The sequence below is a fragment of the Staurois parvus genome, unplaced genomic scaffold (genome assembly GCF_062004578.1).
Source record: "Staurois parvus isolate SC_StPar_1 unplaced genomic scaffold, SC_StPar_1.0 ptg000012l, whole genome shotgun sequence".
Taxonomy (NCBI): domain Eukaryota; kingdom Metazoa; phylum Chordata; class Amphibia; order Anura; family Ranidae; genus Staurois; species Staurois parvus.
Window position 1 is genome coordinate 11,882,442 of NW_028317808.1, and position 23,616 is coordinate 11,906,057.

A 23,616-nucleotide genomic window follows, 5' to 3' on the forward strand; every position below is an offset into this window, starting at 1 on the left:
CTCCTTGTGCTTGCGCGTGTTTCCTCCGGGTACTCTAATTTTCTTCCACACTCCAAAGGTTAGGTCAACTGGCTCCTGTCTAAATTGAACCTAGTTTATGTATGTATATATGTATGCATATGAGGTAGGGACCTTAAATTTTAGGCTTCTTGAGGGCAGGGACTGATGCAAATATACAATATACCTGTATGTAAATATGTAAATTCCAAACCAAATAATTTCCTTGCACTAGCAAAAAAAGAATACAAGTAAAGAATGTTGCATCCACTACACAATCTAGATACTAGATGTAAAACAACTAAGTCAAGAAAGTGGGTGCACTTGTAATAATCCCAAAGTGCAATTGTGCATACTATATAAAACATTATTTTATAAGGAAATAATAATAGTGTAAACTCAACACATGCAACAACCTAAAAACAAAAAAATTAAAACCAGATATAAACACAAATAAAATTGTGCTGTATACTTGCATGTGTATTATCTTTCAAAATAAAGACAAACATAGAAGAGTGTATATACGTAGAGATGGACAAATGTGTATATCGACAATGATGAGCTAAAAAGCACTCAAACTTTAAAGTGTATATATTATAAGCCAGGCATGCCTCTATCTTTTTTTTTTTACTGTGAAACGCGTTAGAATGGGTACAAACCTGTGACTTTATCACGCACACTGGTGGGAATCCATGTACTTCTCCTTTAATGCATAGAATGCATTAGGTAAAAAACCTTGGGCCTGTAGAACCACTTTAAGGTAAATGCTAACTCACTCATGAATATGTAAACTTTAACATGTTAATGTAATTTACAGCTAAACTTCAGCCTTGCCCTAGGTGTGAGACAGGTACACATCTCCACGTTTTCACCCGGTGCGTTCTTTGGAAAGGGTCAGGGACTTTTTTGAATGTAAAAAAAAACAAAAATGCAAAACGCATCAAAAACGCAAGTGCAAAAATGCAAAACGCCATAAAGTTTTGCGCATTTGTTATTTTTGAAGTCATGCAGTATTTTAGTAGTGAAAGCCTGCAGTAATTTAATGCCAGTGGCAGCCAATGTCCTTAACCGTGTGAGTAACTGGTTGTAAAGGAGCGGGTGACCGCCAGCATCCTTAACAACCAGTAAACTACACGGTTGTTAATGGCAGGCAGCCGCTGCATCCTTAACAACGGTGAGTCATCAGTTGTCAGCAGGGAACCCCACTAACAGCTGATGACTCATCGGTTGTTAACTGCTTAAGGACCGCCCTATAGCAGATATACTTCTACAGGGCGTCACCTGTGCGCAGAATCACGTATATATGTAATTTTGTATTTCCGGGTAGGGGGTGTGCGCAATCTCTATCCGTGCCGCCATTCTCGGCCACAGATGTCAATCACCGGGTTTCGGACAGTAATTACCCACCAACGCTTGGTGATTACCGAGCATCTCCGATGGGTAGGAAGATTGTTTTGTTTACAAATAATCTTCCTCCCTTTCAGCTTGAGCACATTGCTCGGGATGGATGTGCACAGTACAGCCATCCCAATAAGTGTGCTTACAGTGAAGAACACCCCCCCCCGTCCCTTAGTAAAAAACTCCCAGCACACAGTTAACCCTTTGATTGCCCCTCACATTAACCCCTTCCTGCCCAGTGCCATTAGTACAGTGTCAGTGCTTTTTTTTTTTTAGCACTGATCACTGTACTGGTGTCACTGGGGTGTCAGTGACACCAAGTTACTTCCCCCTCAGTGTCAGAATGTCTGCTGCAGTCCCGCTAAAAGTAGCCACCGCCATTACTAGTAGAAAAAAAATCCCATTATCTATACCGCCATTTGTAAACGCTATAAGTTTAACGTAAATCAATTAATTTACATGTATTGGGATTTTTTTTAGCAAAGACATGTCACAGAATACATTTTGGCCTAAATTTATGACTAAATTAGATTTTTTAAAAAAATTTTTTACTGGACATATTCAATGGCAAACAGTCAAAAATAATGTTTTCTTCTCAAAATTGTCGGTCTTCTTTTTGCTTTTAGCGCAAAAAATAAAAAACGCACAGGCGATCAAATACCACCAAAAGAAAGCTCAATTCGTGGGAGAAAATTTCTCTTGAATTTGACCTTAAATGTTTGTGTGAATTTAGTGCAAAAGAGAAATCTATTAATGTCAAAAACATCCTCCTTGTATGTTAAGCTACAATTCTTTTTTTCTAGTTTTGATTAGAGCAGGGAAGAATTAGGACTCCTGTGGGGTTTTTACTCTATGGGGCTTGGTTAGGTAGACTTCCCATCACTTCCTGTAAAACGTTCTCTGTTTGGGGTGTCTCGATTCTAATGAAGAACGACTAGGTTTTAAAGTGTTAGTAAAGTCCCATTGGTGATTTTTACCTACAGGTAAGCATATAATAAAGCTTACCTGTTGGTAAAATTAATATCTCCTAAACGTGCACCGTATAGGAGATATTCGCTCCTTCGTCAGCCAGTGACGTCACCGGGGCATGCGCACTGAAGGAACGGCATACCCATGCCGTTCCTTCAGAGCACTGTGCCGTGTCCCTTTGGCCTTCATCGCAGCTCAGCCATTCAAGCTGCCAGAGTCTGTGAACCCAGAAGGTAGACCAGGTGAATATGGAAGCCCTGTCAGTGGCAACAACACACTGCTGGTGGGCTACGCTCCAAGGTAAGTATTTTATAGTGTGCTAGTATGCGTTACATACTAGCACATTATGCCATTGCGCTTTAACCACTTGAAAACCAAAAAGATTCTACACAGCTTAGCTTCTTTAGTTCCCAGAAAGAGGAACACATTTTGGTTTGCATAGTGCGAATGAGAGCTGATTCACACATGTGTGGTGCAGATTGAAGCTCAGGTTGCACAGCTAATTGACACAGTAGTTGTTCAGCGGTTCACGTCAGGATTACATTGGGTTCAGGAAAGGATTAGCTCAGGATTTTATCCTGTTCACACATATCCGGTTTAGAAATGGTTCCCATAGAAGTTAATAGCCTGTAGTCCGCACCTGAACCTGAAGGCACTGCTCAGAAATCGTACATGACTCTCCTTCAAATCACATTGAATCTGCACTACCAGTGCACTGTACATATGTGAACAGGCACCATAGGAAGCAATATTATTTCACATGTCATGTGGATTGGATGCGGTTCAAACTGCATCCAATCCGCATATACTGTATATGACCTGGCACTGAAAGCAGAGTTTCATTTTGCTCATTAGGACTAAATTATACAGTTAGAAGTGGGCCCATTAGTAATCCTATTGCCAGTGATAGTATCTCTGAGAGTACTCACCTGCTTCTAAAAATGAAAATATAATGTTTAGCTTTATAGTACTCACTATTATTATTTTCATGTTTTTAATTTTTTAGTAGTTTTTGCTCTGCTCTTTATATTTACTTTTTGTTATCTTTTTGATGTACTGTACCACCTGGCTGCTTTTTCATCTAACCCAGCTGAAACAATTTCTAGAGAAAACACTGTCAGACCTTCCTTGCTAAAGCTTGCTATAGTCCTTTTAATATTTTTATTTTACTTTTGTGTGTTTATAAACTCTTTATTTTCTTACTTTAGGCTGACAAAGAATTTGTATGGTCATTATGGAAGCATCTTCAAGTGGGCAATCCAGACTTAACACAAGCAATTTCCCTAGTCGTAGAGAGGTAAGACCATGTGATTAAGAAAAATGTCTACAGTCAGCATTATTTGCAGTCACATTACTTTCCTAGTTCACATATAAGGTATAGAAGCCTTTTTTATTAACACCTCATACCAAAATTCAGAACAAGGAAAGAATGACCACTAAACACTTGAACCATCAGTTCAAATCAAATTGCTGTAACTTAGAAGAAAGAACACTTTTTGATCCTGTCAAACCTTTATGGTAGTTTCGAAGATCTTAAAATATGTGAGATCATTTTCTGATCGATATTTAACTCCTGATATTGTACTGATGTGTCCGCTTATTGTATTTAGAACTCCATAATAATTGTTGCAACTATAGCATTTTTTTAATGATTTGCTTCCCTTGTTTGCTCTCCTCTGATGTTTACTTTTGTACTTTTATTTTGCAGCAGCACCACTTATGCTGGTCTTACACCAGTCTGTCTTTTTTGTTCAATCAGCGGGTGTGCGGATGGGGGAATCCCTCTCACTGACTCATTGTATTCTGACTAGGGGGAGACTTCCCTACAGTCAGAATATACTCATCAGCACTGCTGGCTAGAGAACATTTTCCGGCAGACTGATTGTACACACGCTGATCAATAGATCGACTTTTGTACAACAAGCCTGCCTATACATGGGTCGAAATTCAGTTGGTCCCTGCTTTTGATCCATGTATAACTGGCTTAAAGCCCCCTTCACATGAGCAATGCTACTGACTCTCGGGTGGATCAATATGTCGGCACCACTGGCCCACGGTCACCTGGTGATCAGGAGATCTGTTACCTCCCAAATACCCGTTTGAAGAGTGACTTTACACTGAAATCCCTTTTTCCCGTGCTGCAACTGCATCCATTAGACATGGTTGAAGTGGAATTCCACTTGCTTCAATGTGGTGCATTGGGAAGCAGTATTGCCTGCTAAACCCTGTAGCTGTCACAATGTCTACTGGACTGTCTGGTGGCAATGTGCCAGGTTTTGATAGGCAGTTGAGGTCCGTTAAAACCGTGGCTCAACCGCCTAGTTTTGCCACATGAAATGTCTATGTGAGAGGGGCCTAAGAGTTTAATTTATACTTGCCTATATACTACTGTATGATCTGCTACTTCCTGTTCCTGATAAAAGCACAGTTTAATAGTGTGGAATAAACTTCCTTGTTGCTGAGATTTCTGTACATTTGTCTATATGGCAGACACAAAGAGGAAAGATGCAGATAAAAATGGAAGTAATCCCAAAGTAACTTGGATTAGGGCTTTAAATTAATGTGCAGGTGGAATAGGGGCATTGGATGAATGGCATGTACACAACACCCATCTCCATATATCAGTGATGCATTTTTAGCAGTGTTCTTTAAAATAGTGTGAAGATCCATGTATACCATTTCTTCAAATACAGACAAGACTGTCAATCAGCCGCAAAAATTGAAATATGAGTTGTTGAAATGTGTTTATTGTTTCTGGGTTGCCTAAATTCAGTGTTTAGAAAAGGTGAGCACACATACCGGTGCATTGTATTCCTCTGTGTAGTTATATTGAATATTCAGAAATAAATAGAAAAATAAGATTTGTCTTTGCTGTGCAAATGAGCAAAAGCCGTGGGGACATGTGAAAACCTCCAGGTATTTCTACCAAGCCATTGTAACAATCTATAATGTACTTTCCAACTACTTGAAAGACTATTGATCTTTGTAATATGCAAACAGGGTCACTTGTTTTCTTTGTTGCTGTGTGATTCTATCACAGAAGTAGGTAACAGAAAGAGCTTGCTTAAATCCACCTGGACTAATCTTCTGCACAGGATGTGTTCAGGGTAGTACTCGACTCAGCCCCATTCATCTCATATCCTAATTTGAGCAAGATGTGACAGTGTGCTCTGTGCATCTGTGAATAGTCATTTACATGTTCCTAAATTTATATTGTTCTAGTTATTGGGTTATTCCTTTAAAGTAAAACTTTGTCGTTTTTCAGATTTGCATTCATTTGATATTTTATGGCATGACAGGGAGTAAATATTTTGTTAAAAGTATCTAGCATGTTTCATGTTCTATGGCTTTTGAATTTAGCACTGTTCTCAGTTAGAACTGGTCATGTCTGATGAAAGCTTTAATGATTGTGTACTGTTAACAGCCGTTTCAGTGGCCATATATCCCGATAGGTGAAGTAATGAGCCTGATATAAGCATTGTATTTGATGATATGTTGAATGCTGGGACATGCAGGGTTTCCATAGAAGGTGATCATAAGCATTCTTCATAAGAAATCCTTGCTTTTACACAAAGGTATTCTAAATTGCTGGAAATCTAACTACCAGTGGGTTCTATTCACCCCCATTTCTGTGTTGGAAAGGGAAGTAAATTTCCTTCAGTCAAGCCAGGGTTGATATTGCAGTAAATCCCCAATGTTGGCATGAACATTTTTCAACACCTGTCATTGCTGGAGAGACATCTGCCTCACAGTCTCCTCTTCCTTCAATTCTGAGAATATAAATGCAAAGAGTCCAGCACACGCCAACATTGAGACCCAGCCATGGTAGGGGATGAAAAGTATACCAAAGCATAAGTCCAATCCAAGTTATCACCAGCACACCATATTTAAATAAACAGGACACTTTAATGTCACCAACAGAAAAAAGGCTGTCGGAGGAAGAGGCTCTCTGTGGCCTAGAAACATGACTTTAATGAGTCATGTTTGTTTATCTAAATGTGATGTGCTTTTAATAGCAAATACACCTAATTGATCAAATCTGTGTTATTGGTTTTTGAGTGGTCTGGGCCTCATAGGTGGAGGGAAGGGATAGAATTGCTCAGTAAGGAGTGGTAGTTGGAACATGAAGCAACGTACAATAATTAGCTAGAATTTCCGTTTCTTAAAAAACTCAAGAAATTTTCACTTAAAGACTAACTCTATCTTTTTGATCGTGCTACATATTAAACCTGAATTTTTCTCAAATATAAACAGTAACTACCTTGCGGGTTCGAAAACCAAACAAGGTTTTTACTGATTGATGAGGGGATGAAGACAAGAATTATAACTAGGAAACATTTCTTTTCATATCCAAATGATACAAAATGTATTCCTTATTAAGTCCCGGATGTAACGAAACGCGTCAAGGGAAGTGACGTCGGACTGAGGAAAGGAACCGGAAGTGGCGTGTCGGCCATTTTGAGGATTGGCAAAACCGCATGGCAAGTGAAAAATAAGCTGCTCGGCAACCCAGGAGGGTTCTGTGGCATGGGAATAAGCGATTTTCTATGTTTTAATGTAAGCAGATGTAATAAATTTATTATATTATAAAAACGGAATTACACTATATGCATATATTTATACATTCATTAAATGAGCACCCTGGAGGCTTGGGAATGTTGATCTGAACCATGGGAGTGATCAGGAGGATTTGGTGGATGACAAGAGGCAAACTGCAGGGGTGGAGGAAAGGAATGAATGTATGCTGATTCCTAATATATGTTTAGGGCATTTGCCTTTATATATTCTAGTAAGAGTATATATGCTGTTCCACTATAGAAGTTCTCACTTTTGTGATCACTTGTTTTGGTTGTACTCACTGAGTGACGCACCAATTTTCACTTTGCACAGCATTCACGTTTTTGGCACTAATTTTTGAAGTTTACACATTTTTGTGAGAGTTTTTAATGATTTAATGTAATACACTATGTAGTGTTTCTTTTTCCTTTGAGGTAATTTGTATCGTTTACGAGCCAGTGGAGGGGCTCAGCACCAAGGAAAGTGACAAGCTGGGTTTTTGGACACTTTATTGATTGAAGTGACTTTATTATTTGACTTACAATTTTAAATGACTTCACACGTTTACTTGAGGATAACGTTTATATTTTTTTGGATTGTGTTGTGCATTTAGGTTTGGGAATTGAGGTTTAGAATTTCTGTTATAGTGGGTTTTACATATTAGTTTTGTGATATAATAATTTGCACTTTCAAGGGTGAGAGTGATTTCTCTAGTATGTGAAGGGTTATATTTTTTGTTTTTCCCCAAAAATATTTTTATTAGAAGAAAAGCAGGGTATACAGTGTACATACAAAAACGGATCACAGTCCGAGCATAGACACCACATGTAGCACCCCGTTACGCAATCGGGCCATGGGTTTAAACCAGAATACACATCGGTATAAAATATATCCTTATTGCACATGTATATAGCAAACCAGTATATACCAAGAGTATAATAGATAAATCGAAGTAGCAGGTGATTAAAATTGTTCATGTAGTTTAACCCATAAAGTGGTCCCATCAAATTAAAAACGTTTCCAGTCTGACAATGTTCTTATGAAGCCTTAACTCAGAATAAGGCACCTGGTCCTTTTAGAACTATGGGAAACCTCTGCAACTCAGTGGTTTGTTTTGAGAGCCTTGCTGTGATGCAGGGACTCTCAACACGTGTGTTGACTGGCAGGGGTAAGACTTAATTTTATAGGGTGCTAGGACTACCTTATTGTCTTGGTAGAGGTTCTGGCCTGTATTTAGTGATTTCCATTTTGCTCAGAAAATTATGTAAGGATAAACATAAGGCACTTGAAACCCCATGACTGGACAGATTTACCTAGGCCTGGACAAATTCTAACTTTTTTCAGTTGTCTACAAGCTAAAATGTTACCTGTTTTTGTAAAAGTGTCTAACAGAATAGGCAGACTAGCTTTAAACTTTTACACAAATTTGACCAACACTAGCGTAACCCTCCTGTTTATTTAATATAAGTTCATCCCTGACTCCCCTAGGATTTTACTGCTAGCACTAATAGTGTTTTAGGCTGGCCATATACACTGCTCAAAAAAATTAAAGCAACACTTTTTAATCAGAGTATAGCATCAAGTCATTTAAACTCCTGGGATAATGATCTGGTCAGTTAAGTAGCAGAGGAGGTTGTTAATCAGTTTCAGCTGCTTTGGTGTTAATGATATTAACAACAGGTGCACTAGATGGGCAAGATGGAGACAACCCCCCAAAACAGGAATGGTTTTACAGGTGGAGGCCACTGACATTTTTTCCCCTACTCCATCTTTTCTGACTGTTTTTCACTAGTTTTGTATTTTGCTAGGGTCAGTGTTACTATTGGTAGCCTGAGGCGATACTTGTACCCTACAGAGGTTGCGCAGGCAGTCCACCTCCTCCAGGATGGCACCTCAATATGTGCCATTGCCAGAAGGTTTGCTGTGTCTCCCAGCACAGTCTCAAGTGCATGAAGGAGATTCCAGGAGACAGGCAGTTACTCTAGGAGAGCTGGACAGGGCCATAGAAGGTCCTTAATCCATCAGTGGGACCGGTATCTGCTCCTTTGTGCAAGGAGAAACAGGATGAGCACTGTCGGAGCCCTACAAAACCTCCAGCAGGCCACTGGTGTGAATGTCTCCCACCAAACAATCAGAAACAGACTTCATGAGGGTGGCCTCTAGTGGGCCCTGTGCTCACTGCTCGGCATAGAGCTCGATTGGCATTTGCCACTGAACACCAGAATTGGCAGGTCTGCCACTGACACCCTGTGCTTTTCACAGATGAGAGGAGGTTCACCCTGAGCACAAGTGACAGATGTGAAAGGGTCTGGAGAAGCCGTGGAGAACGTTCTGCTGCCTGTAACATCATTCAACATGACCGTTTTGGTGTTGGGTCAATGATGGTCTGGGACGCACAGACCTCTATAGGCTGGACAATGGCACGCTGACTGCCATTAGGTATCGGGATGAAATCCTTGGACCCATTGTCAGACCCTTACGCTGGTGCAGTGGGTCCTGGGTTCCTCCTGGTGCACAACAATGTCCAGCCTGTGGCAAGAGTATGCAGGCAGTTCCTGGAGGATGCAGAATTTGATACCATTGAATGGCCCCCACACTCGCCTGTCCTAAATCCAGTAGAACACCTCTGGGATATCATGTTTTTGTCCATCCGACAGAAGCGAACTGCTCACCTCAGACTGTCCAGGAGCTCAGTGATGCCCTGAGTACCATTCTGAGTTGCTTCAATGACATTTCAGCAAAATGGACTAGCCTGCTGCATCATTTTTTCACTTTATTTTGGTGGGGGGTCCTTGAATTCGGTCCTCTGTAGGTTGATAATTTTCATTTCCATCAAACGATGGGGCATCCTTATGTTCCTAACACATTACCCAGTCCAAATCAGTATGGATATCCAGCATGATATTTTTCTCCATTGTGATCTAATGTGTTTTAAAACTGTTCCTTTTAAGTAGATTTTTGAAAGAACATTTGTACGAACATTCCTACGATAATTCTCACCAGTACTAGGAAAGTGTGTTCGGAGAGAGTCCGAACTGGCCTGAGCTATCCTGCCGAGAAGCTGTCAAAGCAGACGGCCAGTCATAAGCAGCAGAGGCATTCCCTGCCCCGCAGCTAAAAGTATACATGCCCCTTACATATGAATAGCTGTGGGGGAGAGAATACTTCTGCCACCTGTGTGTGGCTGTCTGCTCGAGCTGGTTTGGACTCTTAACTGAACACGCCTGAGCTTATCCCTAATGAGTACATTCAATGACCTGGTGAATGTTGTACTTCAAAATTTTTTTTTAGTTTTTTGCATTTTATTTTGGAATTAATGTAATTTTCCCAAGAAAAAACACACTCACTGCTCAAGAAAATTTTACCATCCTGAACCTTCAAATTTCCTTGTCACTCTGGTCAAAATCAAATGCTGATTTGAGCCCACTAACGATTCAAAAATCAGACGATCATTCCTGAAAAAGTAGGAAGTAATGGATTGTTCAGAAGCTGCTGTTTTATTTTTGTTTATCTTTCAACATTTTTGTTAGTCTTTGTAGATTATCGCAATGAAGCAAAACTGTAACAAAAGAAATAAAAAAAATATGGAATAAAAGAAGACACTGTAGTCTGCATTTTAAGTGGTACAGCAGCAATTGTCTATATCCAATGAAATGTTAATATCTCATTTCATTAAACATTCCCCTAGCATCAAACACAAGTCAACATTCCATGGAGAAGTGAAGCATTATGCAGCTCGCACGTGTGCATATCTGCATATCGGAGCACAAAATATTGACATGATAATTGCAGTCAAGCCTGAGTGAACAGTGGCCACTGGGATTTCAGCTGGTGTTGTACCAACTGGATGGCTGCTCAGGACACAGTTTGAAATTCAAGGTGCAAGTTAGCACTTTATTCAGCACAGGAAGGCATCATTTAAAATTCCTCAGGGGATACCATGGTGAAGCGCAGATGTTGAAGCAGTCTGTTCAAAAATGCTGAGGTTTTTTTTTTTTTTTCTGTTAAACACAATTGAAGATATATGTGTATATATAAAAAAAAACCTCATCAGTGTAGATGACAAGTTGATATTTTATACTGTGGCATTCTTGACATTTTAGCATTTTATGGAGGAGTGTATGCACATGGGTTATGAACTGTATATCAGAATTCAGGATTGCAAAGGTTGAAGGTTACGTACTCTGTGTTGTGTAACCTCTATTCACTAACACTGTAAAGTGGCACTTGGGGCTTTAACTGTGAATGTACATGTACTTATGACTTTTTAATGTTTGAGAAGGGCAGTTTTATATTTTTTACATGAAATATTGTTTTTTTTTTTTTAAAGTTATTTCAAATGTCTTCTGTGTATTCCTGCATGGAGTGTATGGAGCCCATTCTGGGATTTGTATTTTTTGTTGCTTTTACAGTGCTCTAATTTTAAATGGGCTTCTAATAATGAACTAGTGCAAAAATATCAATTAGCACAGTCAAAAACCTAAATGATAATGCAATAAAAACAAAAAAAAGGAAATAAATAATGTGATAGTATATAACAAAATAAGGTTGAACGCTAACCACTACAATGCAATCTCACAACACCTTCAAATTAACACAACCAACTGTGCAGCGTAACCCCTCAAAACATCAAAAACAAACAAATGTAATAATCTTCAATCACAATCATATTTTAGTCATACGTTTCGAACATAATTCAAAATGTATTAATAAATGTCAGTTTTATGAATAATTGAATATCAATGTCCTCCAATTCAATCATATAATGAAACAAAGTCCAAAATATTAGATGAGTCACCACAGTACTCAAAGTGGTGTATCCTTATGTCACAGTGAAACCTCAGGTGCCACATGTGCCTCCATCCAAGGAGAATAATGGCTGATCATCTCCAGGTTATGACCACTAAATAAACAATATGGCCATAATTAGTGGTGCACTGAAATGAAAATTCTGGTACCGAAACCGAAAATTCAGAATGCACTTGGCTGAAACTGAAATGGACGGTTTTTAAAAATGAATATATATTAAGCATGTCATGCTTTAAAATTGTGCACGCTCGTGGAATGGCGTCAAACTACGGTACGTAAAAATCTCCATGAGTGACTCTTTAAACATTTATACAGGTTACCAGTATAAAGTTACAGAGGAGGTCTAGTGCTAGAATCATTGCTCTTGCTCTGACGTTTGTGGTGATACCTCACATGTGTGGTTTGAATACCGTTTACATATTAGTTTTTAGAAAATGTATATTATATAGGGCACGCTTGTTGGAGCCCAACCTCTGCAGCTGGATATCAGGGATGGATGGGACCTTCCTCTCTTTTTCTTTTTCATATTAGTTTTTAGCTCTGAGGAAGGGGTCTTGTCTCCTGAAACGCGTCAGCCTATCCTGATTAAGGACACATTATTGCATTGACTGTTATTGCGGACCACTCATTCTGTTTTTAATTTCCATTGGTTTGTGAGTATATATCCATTTTTCTACACAATAAATACGTGGTGTACCACGATAATGCAGGATGAAAGTGCACCCTTGTCTGCTTTTGTTCACATATGTGGGTGTGGCCTACTTATGTGTTCACCACTATGTGCGAGCACGAGGGGATGGGGACACTTTTAAACTTTTTTTTTACTTAATTTTTTTTTTTTTTACACTGTCCCTTTAAAAAAAAAAAATGAATCACTTTTATTCCTATCACAAGGAATGCATGCATCCCTTATGATAGAAATCATTTGTGACAGGTCCTCTTTATGGAGAGATATGGGGTCAATAAGACCTCACATCTCTACTCTACAATGTAAAGCATTAGATCAAAAAAAGCATTGATCTAGTGCTTTAAAAAATTAAACAAGGCCATTTTTTAGTTTTAAAGGCGCCAGAACCGTAAGTGACATTGCTCTGGTCCTCCAAGGGCATAGAGATGAGTGGAGGCCATGTTTCTTTCACTTATCTCTATGCCCAACGCTGGGATCCTTCGGTGGTTTCTCATGTAAGGCTGAGAGGCGGCGGCGAGGGAGTGGGGTTATTTTCAGCACCTGTATCAGTGTTTATTTTCATATCGGCCAACAGCCGATAGGGGGGTTTTCGGCCAAAATTTTTCGGCCACCGAAATTTCAGTGCACCCCTAGTCATAATGCACTTGTCCTGTTCAGGAGTTAATCCTCTGATGATACCAAGCTTGCCTCTCTCAGCACCTCCAAGCATGGGGATATGTTCATAAAAAGCAAAGAAGAGAGCTGCTAGTGTTCTCCATTATAAAATACTTTTACTGCCGATTATATATAAAAAAAACACTTACAGGACATTGCACTAACACAGTGCTGGCATGAGCACTTAAAACAGACTGGCTGCAACCGCTTCTAAGATGGCCATAAAGTGAAGCACTAAAGTTGTCCATAGATTTCTGAGTACAGGCAGACATGCAAGCATTATCTGATCTGCTCACAAAGTCTGGTGTAGCGGCTTAGGCCCTGACAAAGAATGCAGGAATGCGTGTGCATTTCTCTTAGGCTATAGAATAGGAAACAGGAAAATCAGCCTAATCTCATGCAGATAGTCACTGTGATGTCACTGCCCTGCCTCTTCACATTATCCAATCAGAGAATGCCTTGTATGCATTAAAATAAAATAAAAGGTATTCTGTGAATGGTGATGATGGTGAGTGGTTACTATGCAGACGGAAAGTCGCTTTGTACAGGACCCAGAAGATCACTGCTATCCCTAGAGTAGTGGTTATTACTACTACAGTGATTTGTGGTTTCCATAGGGATTGCTCAGGTATGAGTTATGCATTGTTACATTGATCCACACTGGACTGAAGTAAGTATGCAATAAAATTCATACCCGCAGGTCAACTTTAAAGAAACCGGTACTGAAAAATTATGTTGGATGCCATTGTTAGACTCTCCTTTCCAAAATATGCAATTTGCTTATATTTTGATGTTAGTATAAACTTGGCTTAAATACTCGTTGACAGAACAAGTATACATATCAGGAGTTCTGACTTTCTGCAACTTTTAAAGTTGCATGCTTTGAGGGGTAAAGAGCAACCTCCTTATTTATAAATAATTGAGCAAACAGTTTCTAGAATAATTAACAAACAAATTACTCCATTACGAAATAATTTTTATGCAATATATTTAAGTATCTCATCTAGTTTGCCAGTCTTTCAGAAAGGGTTAAAAAAGAAAACCAATCAACGATGTAGAAAGAAAAATGTAATTGATTTTTTTTTTCCCGTTGCTGATCACATGTGCCACATTCACTAGTTATCTTTTAGAAGAATATCCAAGCCACAAGCAATATGTTAATTCCTCATATCGATATTGTCAAATGACAGGGATTATTGTCTTCGGGCCAGAAAGCTTAATTGGCTTCTGCTGCACTACATTTGGACTACTTCAACACAATTTGGTCCCAACAGAGAAGAGGGACCTGGTAAATTGGACAGGAATGAGGAAATAAAATCGCTAGCCTTATCAGTTCTTTAACAAAAGCTTTATTATTGTGTGCAGACTTATATCACAGCAGCAGAGGCATTGGTCTTTTAATTACCATGTGCTCTGTGTTGGCATATTAGAACAAAGGTTTACCCCAGTTTTATGCGCAATGACAGATCAAATTAGAAAACAAAAACTATTCTTTGAATGCTGGGGTCCTTAGAATAAAGGCATTTGCCATATTGAGGATGTTATAGTAAGTAGGATATGAGAATATTATTAAAATGTAATATTAATGAAATTTTTGTAGGCATATACTGTATATGACTATATACATTATACTTAATGGGGATAAGTATTTATGTGCTCAGTTAGTTAAATCTGTTGTCATGTCATATTGCTATGTATACAGGGGACATTTTTACCCTGTAACTCTAGTGTAAAAAAAAACAAAAACAAAAAAAAAACCCCTATGCTTCATATCGTGCTGCTAATAACATTGGCTAAAGATTTATTTTTCTACAATGCAGCTAAAAAATATTTATTCTTCCCTGATAGAAATCTGAAGGCAAGGTTTTGACTCCAGTATTTTTATTAAACGTTAAAAAGCTATTTTTTTTTAATTTAGGTGGTGGTGTTAACTGAAATAAATGCTATATCACACTTTCCTCCATGGACTATTTCCCAGAGATATGTTTCTGTAAAGCGGAACTACACTGCATATGAGCATCACAAACTAAAAACGCTATTTAATTTATTTTTAATATTCAAAGCAAACTCCCCCATCCATTCATGTCCCAATGCTTTATTTTGCTTAGAAATCACTTTGAAAAACATCCTCCTAGCATTTCTGGCAGTGGCCATCTTAAGTAAGGGCAGATGATTCATGTAGCATTCATTTCCTGGAATCCACCTTAGCTTAGGCACGCAGGTAGGAAGGTGTGCTTAGCTGAGAAAGCCCCTCCTGAAGACTCCTGGGATGACTGATATAACTTGTCTAGGAAAGAAACCAGAAGGTAACTGAAGAAATGTAAAAAAAAGCAAAACGACAAGTAAATATAATATACCTTCCGATCTATTTACTAATGCTGCCAGCGTAAAGATTAAAAAGTCAATGTTGATTTAAGTTCCGCTTTAAAGTCTAAATTCTATGACTGCGGTTTTGCTGCACCACTTATGCAAATAGATGGTCATACAGATTCATGTTTTTATTTCCATCAACCTTTATGAGAGGCTACAGTGCTGTATTACTTAATTTTGAAACAGACCCCAAGTAAAGCTTTTTAGTTAGTTTAGTTACTTCTTTAAAATTTTATTTTAAATTATTTTCTACAACATACCACCTGTAGCAGATTTATAAAGTAAAGAAATTGTAAGTATATTTGCTTTGATGTACCTTGAATGTATTTAGCTGATTAAAGCCTCATGCACACTGGGTGTTTAACAACAAAAACCCCCAAAACAAAATCACCACTCTTGAGGGCTTTGTATTTTTTTTTTCAGCCTGTAAACGCTCCCTCTAAGTTGGCCTATGTGTCTATACAAACATAGGCATTTACAAGTGTCTTAGAAGAGGAACATTTAGAAGCTGAAAAAAAGAAACCTGCGTATTCAGGAGAGGAGTGTTTGAGCATCAAAAACACTTGACATGCCTAAATGCCTGTAGACACACTTGAGCGTTCATTCATTTCAATGGCCTGAATTAATTTATTATTCTGGTCAGTGGAATGAATGAATGCCCAAACACTTGACACCTAAATGTGTTTGTAAAACGCTGCTTCAGGCATGGTTATTAAGCTACTTTTCTCCTGCTAGAAGAAGAGGTATTCAGTGGAGCTGGGCAAACACCCAGTATGCATGAGGCCTTAAACTGAAGGTTTAATCAAGCTATAAAGGTTCATGACACAGACTGTTTATAGGCATTTATATGCCTTGTGTAAATTTCTTGGCGCTTTCCTGCACCTGGGAAGCTGCATGGCTATACGTGGCTGCACTCTTGTAAATGCCAATGCGTTTTTACCCATGCAAACTCGTCCATCTTATTTCACAAGTGCAAAACTTAGCTGTTCAGGAAATAAGACGAATGTGAATGAATCGGTAAATGTCAATGCAAAGAAACATTGACATTTACAAGAGTATGACCACTATAGTCCTTCACTTGTATGGTAGGCTATAAGTGGCACATGCAGGTCCCCAGGTGTGGGAACGTGCTGGAAAATGTACACTTGGCATAAAAAAATGTTTATACCTGTCCATGTGCATGAACCCTAAAGCTCTTTGGAAGCACCTTTGATATCACATGGCTCTTGACGATGTGGTAATGAGAAGATTTCTTCTAGAGTTCCCTAAAGTATAACAACCCAGCAGAGTTTAAATGCTGTCAGAGACCATCTGTAAGAGGGGCTTTGTGGCTGGCTAGAATTGGTGCCAAGAACACGAGTCCCAATCCCTGCTTCTGTCCTTGTAGAACACTATCCTCCCCTGCTGAAGCCAAACCCTCTGCCATCTTGTGCCCTACTCAGTGCCAGAGGCCTCCACACGACATTCCCAGCCATTGACCCTCATATCCCCAAAGGAAGGAATGTCCACATGTGAAAGTAGTTTTGCTGCACTTTACTGGAGCAATTCATGGAATGGCATAACTGTCGCATCACATCGACATAACAATCCAGAGTCACTTGACATTACACAGCCAATCACATTTAGTGTACAGTCCGCTGTAGCCACATGTGAAAGCATATGCAGCACCTTTAGCATCTCTTACAATCTCTCCTCCACTCTGGGTCAATAATACTCACAGTACTGTGCTCTTGTAGTCATCTCCTCCTTTGGTACACCTCTCCCGGGACTCTCCAGGGAAGCAGCCTCACTCAGGGATCTCCTGGCCTTTGACAACGTTGTCTGTTTTATAAGACTATGGTGAAGATTTTGGCTTGAACATTAGGGATGGTAGATTGATTACTTTTTGTATAATTTTTACGGATTTTTGGATTTTGTAATAAAGTTATATTTTTTTGTATGTACCCCCTGTGTATTTTCTCACTAATTATCTGCTGGTTAAGCCACATGGGGAAAAAATTACCGCTGTTTGCTCTGGGGTCTTTCCCAAGGTATTGTGTTTTTTATTATGTTTTTTTTGGCAATATCCCCCACACAGTGACTTGGTGAGTGGGCAACCGACAAGTATTCTAAACTGGTCCCTCATAAAGCAAGTTCTTTTTTTTAGCATTTATGGTTTAAACTCTTGGCCTTGACTAAAAAACCTTTTGCAATTTGTCCTAGCCCCCACCTCCATAGGGGACAGAAAAGCTACAGACTGCTATTCCTGTGTACAGGTCTACTCATGGCCTTCTGCCCTGCCAAGGGCCAACATGTGCCAGTTGCATCTACAGGTGTGGGATGTTTAGTTCCCATGCCCTAGTCTGTGTGTACTCCTCTCAACCTGACATATATGAGTGCTGACTCTCCCCTAACATCACTGCAGGAGGGCTCTACCTAAAAGGGGCCTATCCTATGATGACACTGTCTGCTGTAACCAGACACAATTCTGGTACAGAGCCACCTAGTGGCAAAATGACTAACTGCGCCTGCCTACATATATTTTACATGCCTATCTATTAAAAACAAAAAAATAACAGCATGACTAACATTTTCACCCTGCAGGAGAGTGAAACAGTGATGACTGCAAAGTGTGGAAGGGGCACATCTGGAACCTTTATGAAAAATTTAAAAAATTGTTTTGGTTTGATTTTTGCCTCTAATAAACCGTTATTACAGCTATAGCAAAATATACTTTGAATCCAATTGTGGCACTTTGAATGTATTACATAATGCCTAAATAAATTTTGCTTGCTTACTTTTATATGCCAACATTCAAACCCATTTTCATTCATTCAGAAATAATGATTACTCCATGTCTATAATATTTCATCTTTGGGCATCTCATTAAAAATGGGCCAGGACCCAGAAAACACGATGCTTTCCTCTGTGAACTTCTATCATGTGCTACAATACTTTAAAAAGAATAGCTTGTTAATGATCTGGAATAAATTTGTCAGATTTGGGGAGATGATGAAAAGTAAATATGGATAATTCGTGTGGCTCAGTACAGCTCAGTTAAATGTTTAAAACGTTCTTCCCGGGGGAAAATGATTGGTGCTTAAAAGTTTTACAAATTGACAGCATCTCCTTACTTCATTTTTCATCCTAAAGAAGTCGGCAAATATCCGTAGCTTAAGTCATTATGGTACATCAGTGATTCTAATTAGCTAAACAGGAGTTTGTTTCAGTCATTGATCTTCATAAACCTCTTGACAGAATCTAATTTCTTGGTGTTTTTTCCCCCCTAATCTTTCGGACCGTTTAGTAGGACACGTAAGATATTACTTTCAAGAAGTAAAGCAGTTGAAATGACTTTTGTATAATAGTAGTGTATTTTATATTGTGTTTTTTAAATCAAAATGGGCTTTTTAGCAGTTTTAATGTTTGCAATTCGAACTACAAGTTTACTGTTGAATTTTCCTTGAGGTGCACATCACATTTTTATTTTTTTAACATCATTGCAACTTCTTCAACAGTATATCTTGGATGATAGTGTACTGGCTGCAATGTAAATTTTGCTCAAAACCTGTTGTTAAAACTATGCTAATATACCAAGTCTGATTATTATGATAAGTTAGTTAAACATTTCTGCAGTTTAAAATCTCTGAAAGGAGCTTTCCAAGAAAAGGGGAAACTTATTGTGTTTATTTGGAGAACGTTTTAATTTGGAAACAGACCTTAATAGTTTGATGCCACAATATCAAATTTTCACCAGTAGGTGTAGCTGCTGGTGAAATCTGTAACGGCTGACCTCTGTCCTGGGAACACAGTCCTAGAACCTGCTTGAGGAAGAGATATCTGCATTATTGTTTGCAGGTATCATTAAGAAACAGCATGGCCAATGTTCTTGGATATTTCCTTTTAATGTGTGAACAGTTGTTCCAGATGGTCTGTTTAAGGTTTAGAGCATGCTCATTTTTTTGAACATGTATTTACTTAAAGGAATAATAAACCCAAAAGAAACATTTATTATACTGTATTGCAGATTACCAATTCTTAGATATGATGGCTGCATTAGTTTCCTTTTTTGAATTTTTTTATTCCATTTGCATTTGGTGAATAAACCAGCAAGTCTGCTGTTTTTCAAAAGTTCAGTCTCTCCAGCATAATGTATCAGCTTACATGGATGAGACCATCCATTTACCACTGTAAGGGTACCACTGGATGGATCAGCTTTTATTTATTCATGTAAAACCTTCATCCCAAAAGGAAAAAAAATGTTTGTTGTAACTGATTATAGAGTTTTAGCTGGAGTTTGGCTTCAATTTGTTATTTTTATTCAAATCTGCTATAACATCTAAAATTGCCGTAAAAAAATTTTTTATTAACAAAATAACCAGTTGTTAGATGATGATAGCACACAAAGACTACCCTTAGTAGATTTTTTATAGACAGTTAAATACTCCTATATACAGAAGCCCCAAAACATTTCAATTTTAAACAAATCTTCATCAGGTGACAAGAAGCAATTAGTCAATATATAGCTTGAAACCTCATCAACAGATAAGATAAAATGTGTCCTCACATAGGGTATAGCCAAAGAAACAAAGGGCTTTAGGAGTCTCCAAAGTCCTTGCAGTCTTAATCCAATGAGGCATGTTGTTTTTGCCAGAAGAATTGTTTGAGATACAAAGAAAAACCCACAGGTAACCTCAGGAAAAATACCGGCTTCTCTGGAAAAAAGTTGGTGTGGTTGTTTCAAGGAGCACAATATAACAATACTTTACTGCGTCAATGCCACAAAACAGCCCGGTAAAAATATGATCAGCAATACCTTGACATGCCTCAACAGGTTTTTTTGTGGCATTGGCGCAGTAAATGCTTCTTTCTTGCAACTCAACCATGCAGCTCATGTTACCTGTGAGTTTTTCTTTGTAACCCGAATAATTCTTCTGGCAGTTGTGGTTGCAATATTTTTTGTTCTATGTGACCTTTGCTTGGTATCAAGAGATCCCCGAACTTTCCACTTCTATATAATTGATTGAAAAGTACTGACTGGCATATTCAAGGCTCTATATATCCTTTTATATTCTTTCCCATCTTTATAGCGTTCCATTACCTAGTTATGCAAGTCTTTTGACAGGTCATTTCTGCTAACCATGGTTCAGTTTCTAGCCTGCTTAGTGGATCCATGAGAGAGCTAACAAACTCATTGATTATTTATACACAGACACTAATTGCAGTTAGAAAAGCCACATATGTGGGAAATTAACCTTTTATTGCCATTTTAACCTGTGTGTGTCACCTTGTTTGTGTGTACCAAGGCCAAAAATTCCAGCGTATGAAAACTTTTGATCAGGGCCATTTGGGTGATTTCTGTTATCATTTTGATTTAAGAAGGAGCCAAACATCCATGTGATAATAAATGGCTTCATAAGATCATTAGCCTTAATAGAAGTTTTTTGGAATGATCGATCATATTTTCAATATCAATGCCAAAATTTCATGATTTCTGCCAGGGTGTGCAAACTTTTGAGCACAACTGACAACTGTATAACTGCCCATATATAGTCTTTGTGTGGTGTTACTTCATCTATCAGCTGATTGTTTTTAAATACATTGTTTTTAATAAAATATCTTTGTATTTTTACATTTAAGGGTTTTGTAACGTACTAAAAAAAAATGTGGTTAGTTATTAGGAGTTAAACAGTGGAAGGATTTTTTTTCATAGCCTTTGTCTGTATGGTGCATTTCTGTACAGTTACCTCTTTTTGCAAAAGGTTGTTTAAACTGCTTGTGAGTTTGACCAGAAAGTAATATTTTTTTTTACCATCTAAGATTTTTCTATGCCATCCAATTATATTTATTGTTATGTTATGGGACACTTAATTGTTACTTAGATTTATGGCCCACTTTATTACAATATTGTTTCAAACTTTGTTCAACACACAAACTGAATAGCAAATGTGTAGGTTAGAATAGATTTCGAGGTCTACTGCTTTGATGAAGGTATCACACTGCTTAGTAATGTAGACTTTGGCTTGCAGAGAATATAACCTGGTAGAATGGCAAGGACATAGTTAATGTAGGGCATGCAGGCTCTGTTCAGATCACAAATGGTTTAATATCCAATACTGTGCAGCCATGCTGGCAATGGATTGATGACCATGTGTACTGCAAGCTCCTGGCAGTGAAAAGACTTTGAGCTGCGAGCCTTTACACCTTTGTTGTCTGTTGTGCAGATGTCACCAGCTGTGATACTGCCCATACACAACTCACAAGCTGACGCCAGCAATGCTTACCAGCTGTGTGGTGTGCTTTTCTGTCATAGTATGATACACTAGAAGGCTTGTAGAGTAGGTCTAGGATTTATCAGTCTTTAAATCAATGTTCTTCTGTAAATGACAATATGTATTTTAAGGAAAATAGAAGTAATTTTTGAACTTGTGACTTGAAACATATAACATTGTTAAAGTAAATGCATAGTGTACAGTTTATTTGTATCAACTTTTTTTTTTACAGAACATAAACCCAACACTTTTTAGAATGGCTATCTTTATTTCAATTTGTTTTCTTTAATCAATTACGTTTTTATTGAATTTTCCACAATACAAACGGAACTAGAAAAGTCAGTAGCATATGTTCATGGAGAAGGAATTACATAGGAACACATAGCAAATTCCTAGAATACACCATACAGGACCCAGATATAGACAACAAAATCTTATCATAGATTATATAGTGTGTATCAAAAGGAAATTGATCATTTAGTATTGTATACTTATTGTATATACCACCAAGAAACACATTTGTATTTCATCTTAGATCATTTCACATGTAATAAGTTATGTGTACCAGTCAACCCATGCTTTCCATTGTTTGCCAACACATGAACAAGAGGCTGTTCCATAGGATAAAAGTGTTTCATATTCATAGGTTCACTTGGGTTATTACTTTGGAAGGATTGGGTGCCAAATTGTTTTCCCAGACCTGCATGGCACCAGCGATCAGCAGACTGCTTTACAGGCTCCTTCAAAAAAAAATGCGCATTTATTATTTTTGCTTAAAGCGTAGTTCCACCCAAAAGGGGAAGTTCCGCTTTAAAGATTAGTCCCCCTGCTCCCCATTAAGGATTGACACCTTTGGGGAGGGGGTGGGGGGAATGGGTACCTGAATTTGGCAGGTACCTGCTCCCACTTCCGCTGCGATCGCCTAGGCCAGGGGTAGGCAACCTGCGGCTCTCTAACTGTTTTGGAACTACATTTCCCATGAGGCATTGCAACATTACAAAACTGACAGTTACAGCTATGACTTGCAGAGGCATGATGGAACTTGTAGTCAGTCCTGCAACAGCTGGAGAGCCGCAGGTTGCCTACCCCTGGCCTAGGCGATCGGAAATGGAAGTTGTCCGCCTACCCTCCCTCTCGAAGTCTTGTTGGACACGCGAAAGGTCCCAGAGGACGACGGGGTCATTCAGGAAGCGCAGCGCCACTCGCGCATGCGCAGTGGGCACCTGACTGTGAAGCCGCAAGCTGTCACAGCCGGGTGCCCATACTGAAGTTGCCGGTGCCTGGAATACAGGACAGCCAGTGAAACGGGCTGCGACGGGGGCAACGCAGGATTGTGGTACAGATGAGTGGCTGTTTTGTAAAAGTCAGCAGCTACAGTTTTTGTAGCTGATGACTTTTATTTTTTTTACAGAGTGAGTGGAACTCCGCTTTAAAGGTTAATTTATCCTTTAAATATCTGAGTGTCCAACAAATATGAAATAAGTATTAAGTGATAACTAAGTCTGTAAAAAAAACTTAATTTAGAAAAGTTCAAATAAATGAGTGTTTCTCCTTTAAGAGCATCCAGGTGATCCAAGTGTTTTTCCTCTATTTCCCACTGTGAGAACCACCACCAGCACACTGCACTCACCAGAGTACCAGCTGCGTATATTATAAACAGCATACAGGCAACACAGCAGCACCATGATCTCAGGCGTGGTCCCTTTAAGGAAGATATCCCTCTGCTGATGAGGCTTAATGGACCGTTACTGTTGCATGGTCCCAGATGCCGTGGCCATCTTTTTGATGTCACCCAGCTCCATCCTCCTATGTGTTGCATCACAAGACCACGTTACTTCGTCAGGGATAGTAGTTGTGTGATTGGTAGGAGGTTCTGAATCGCAGTGTTGGAACGCCGATAAGCTACTAATAATTTTATCTATG

The 23,616-nt window shown here is 38.7% G+C and overlaps 1 protein-coding gene across 1 annotated transcript in view; it reads left to right on the top strand.

The window, feature by feature from the left end:
- LOC149473698 (centlein-like) overlaps window positions 1-23,616 on the top strand; it is a gene marked incomplete at its 3' end in the record, with an annotated part of 213,100 nt that overhangs the window by 26,801 nt on the left and 162,683 nt on the right. The window contains exon 2 of the mRNA XM_089674831.1: window positions 3,573-3,661. Coding sequence (XP_089530957.1) covers window positions 3,573-3,661 — 89 coding nt within the window. The remainder of the gene's footprint in view (window positions 1-3,572; window positions 3,662-23,616) is intronic.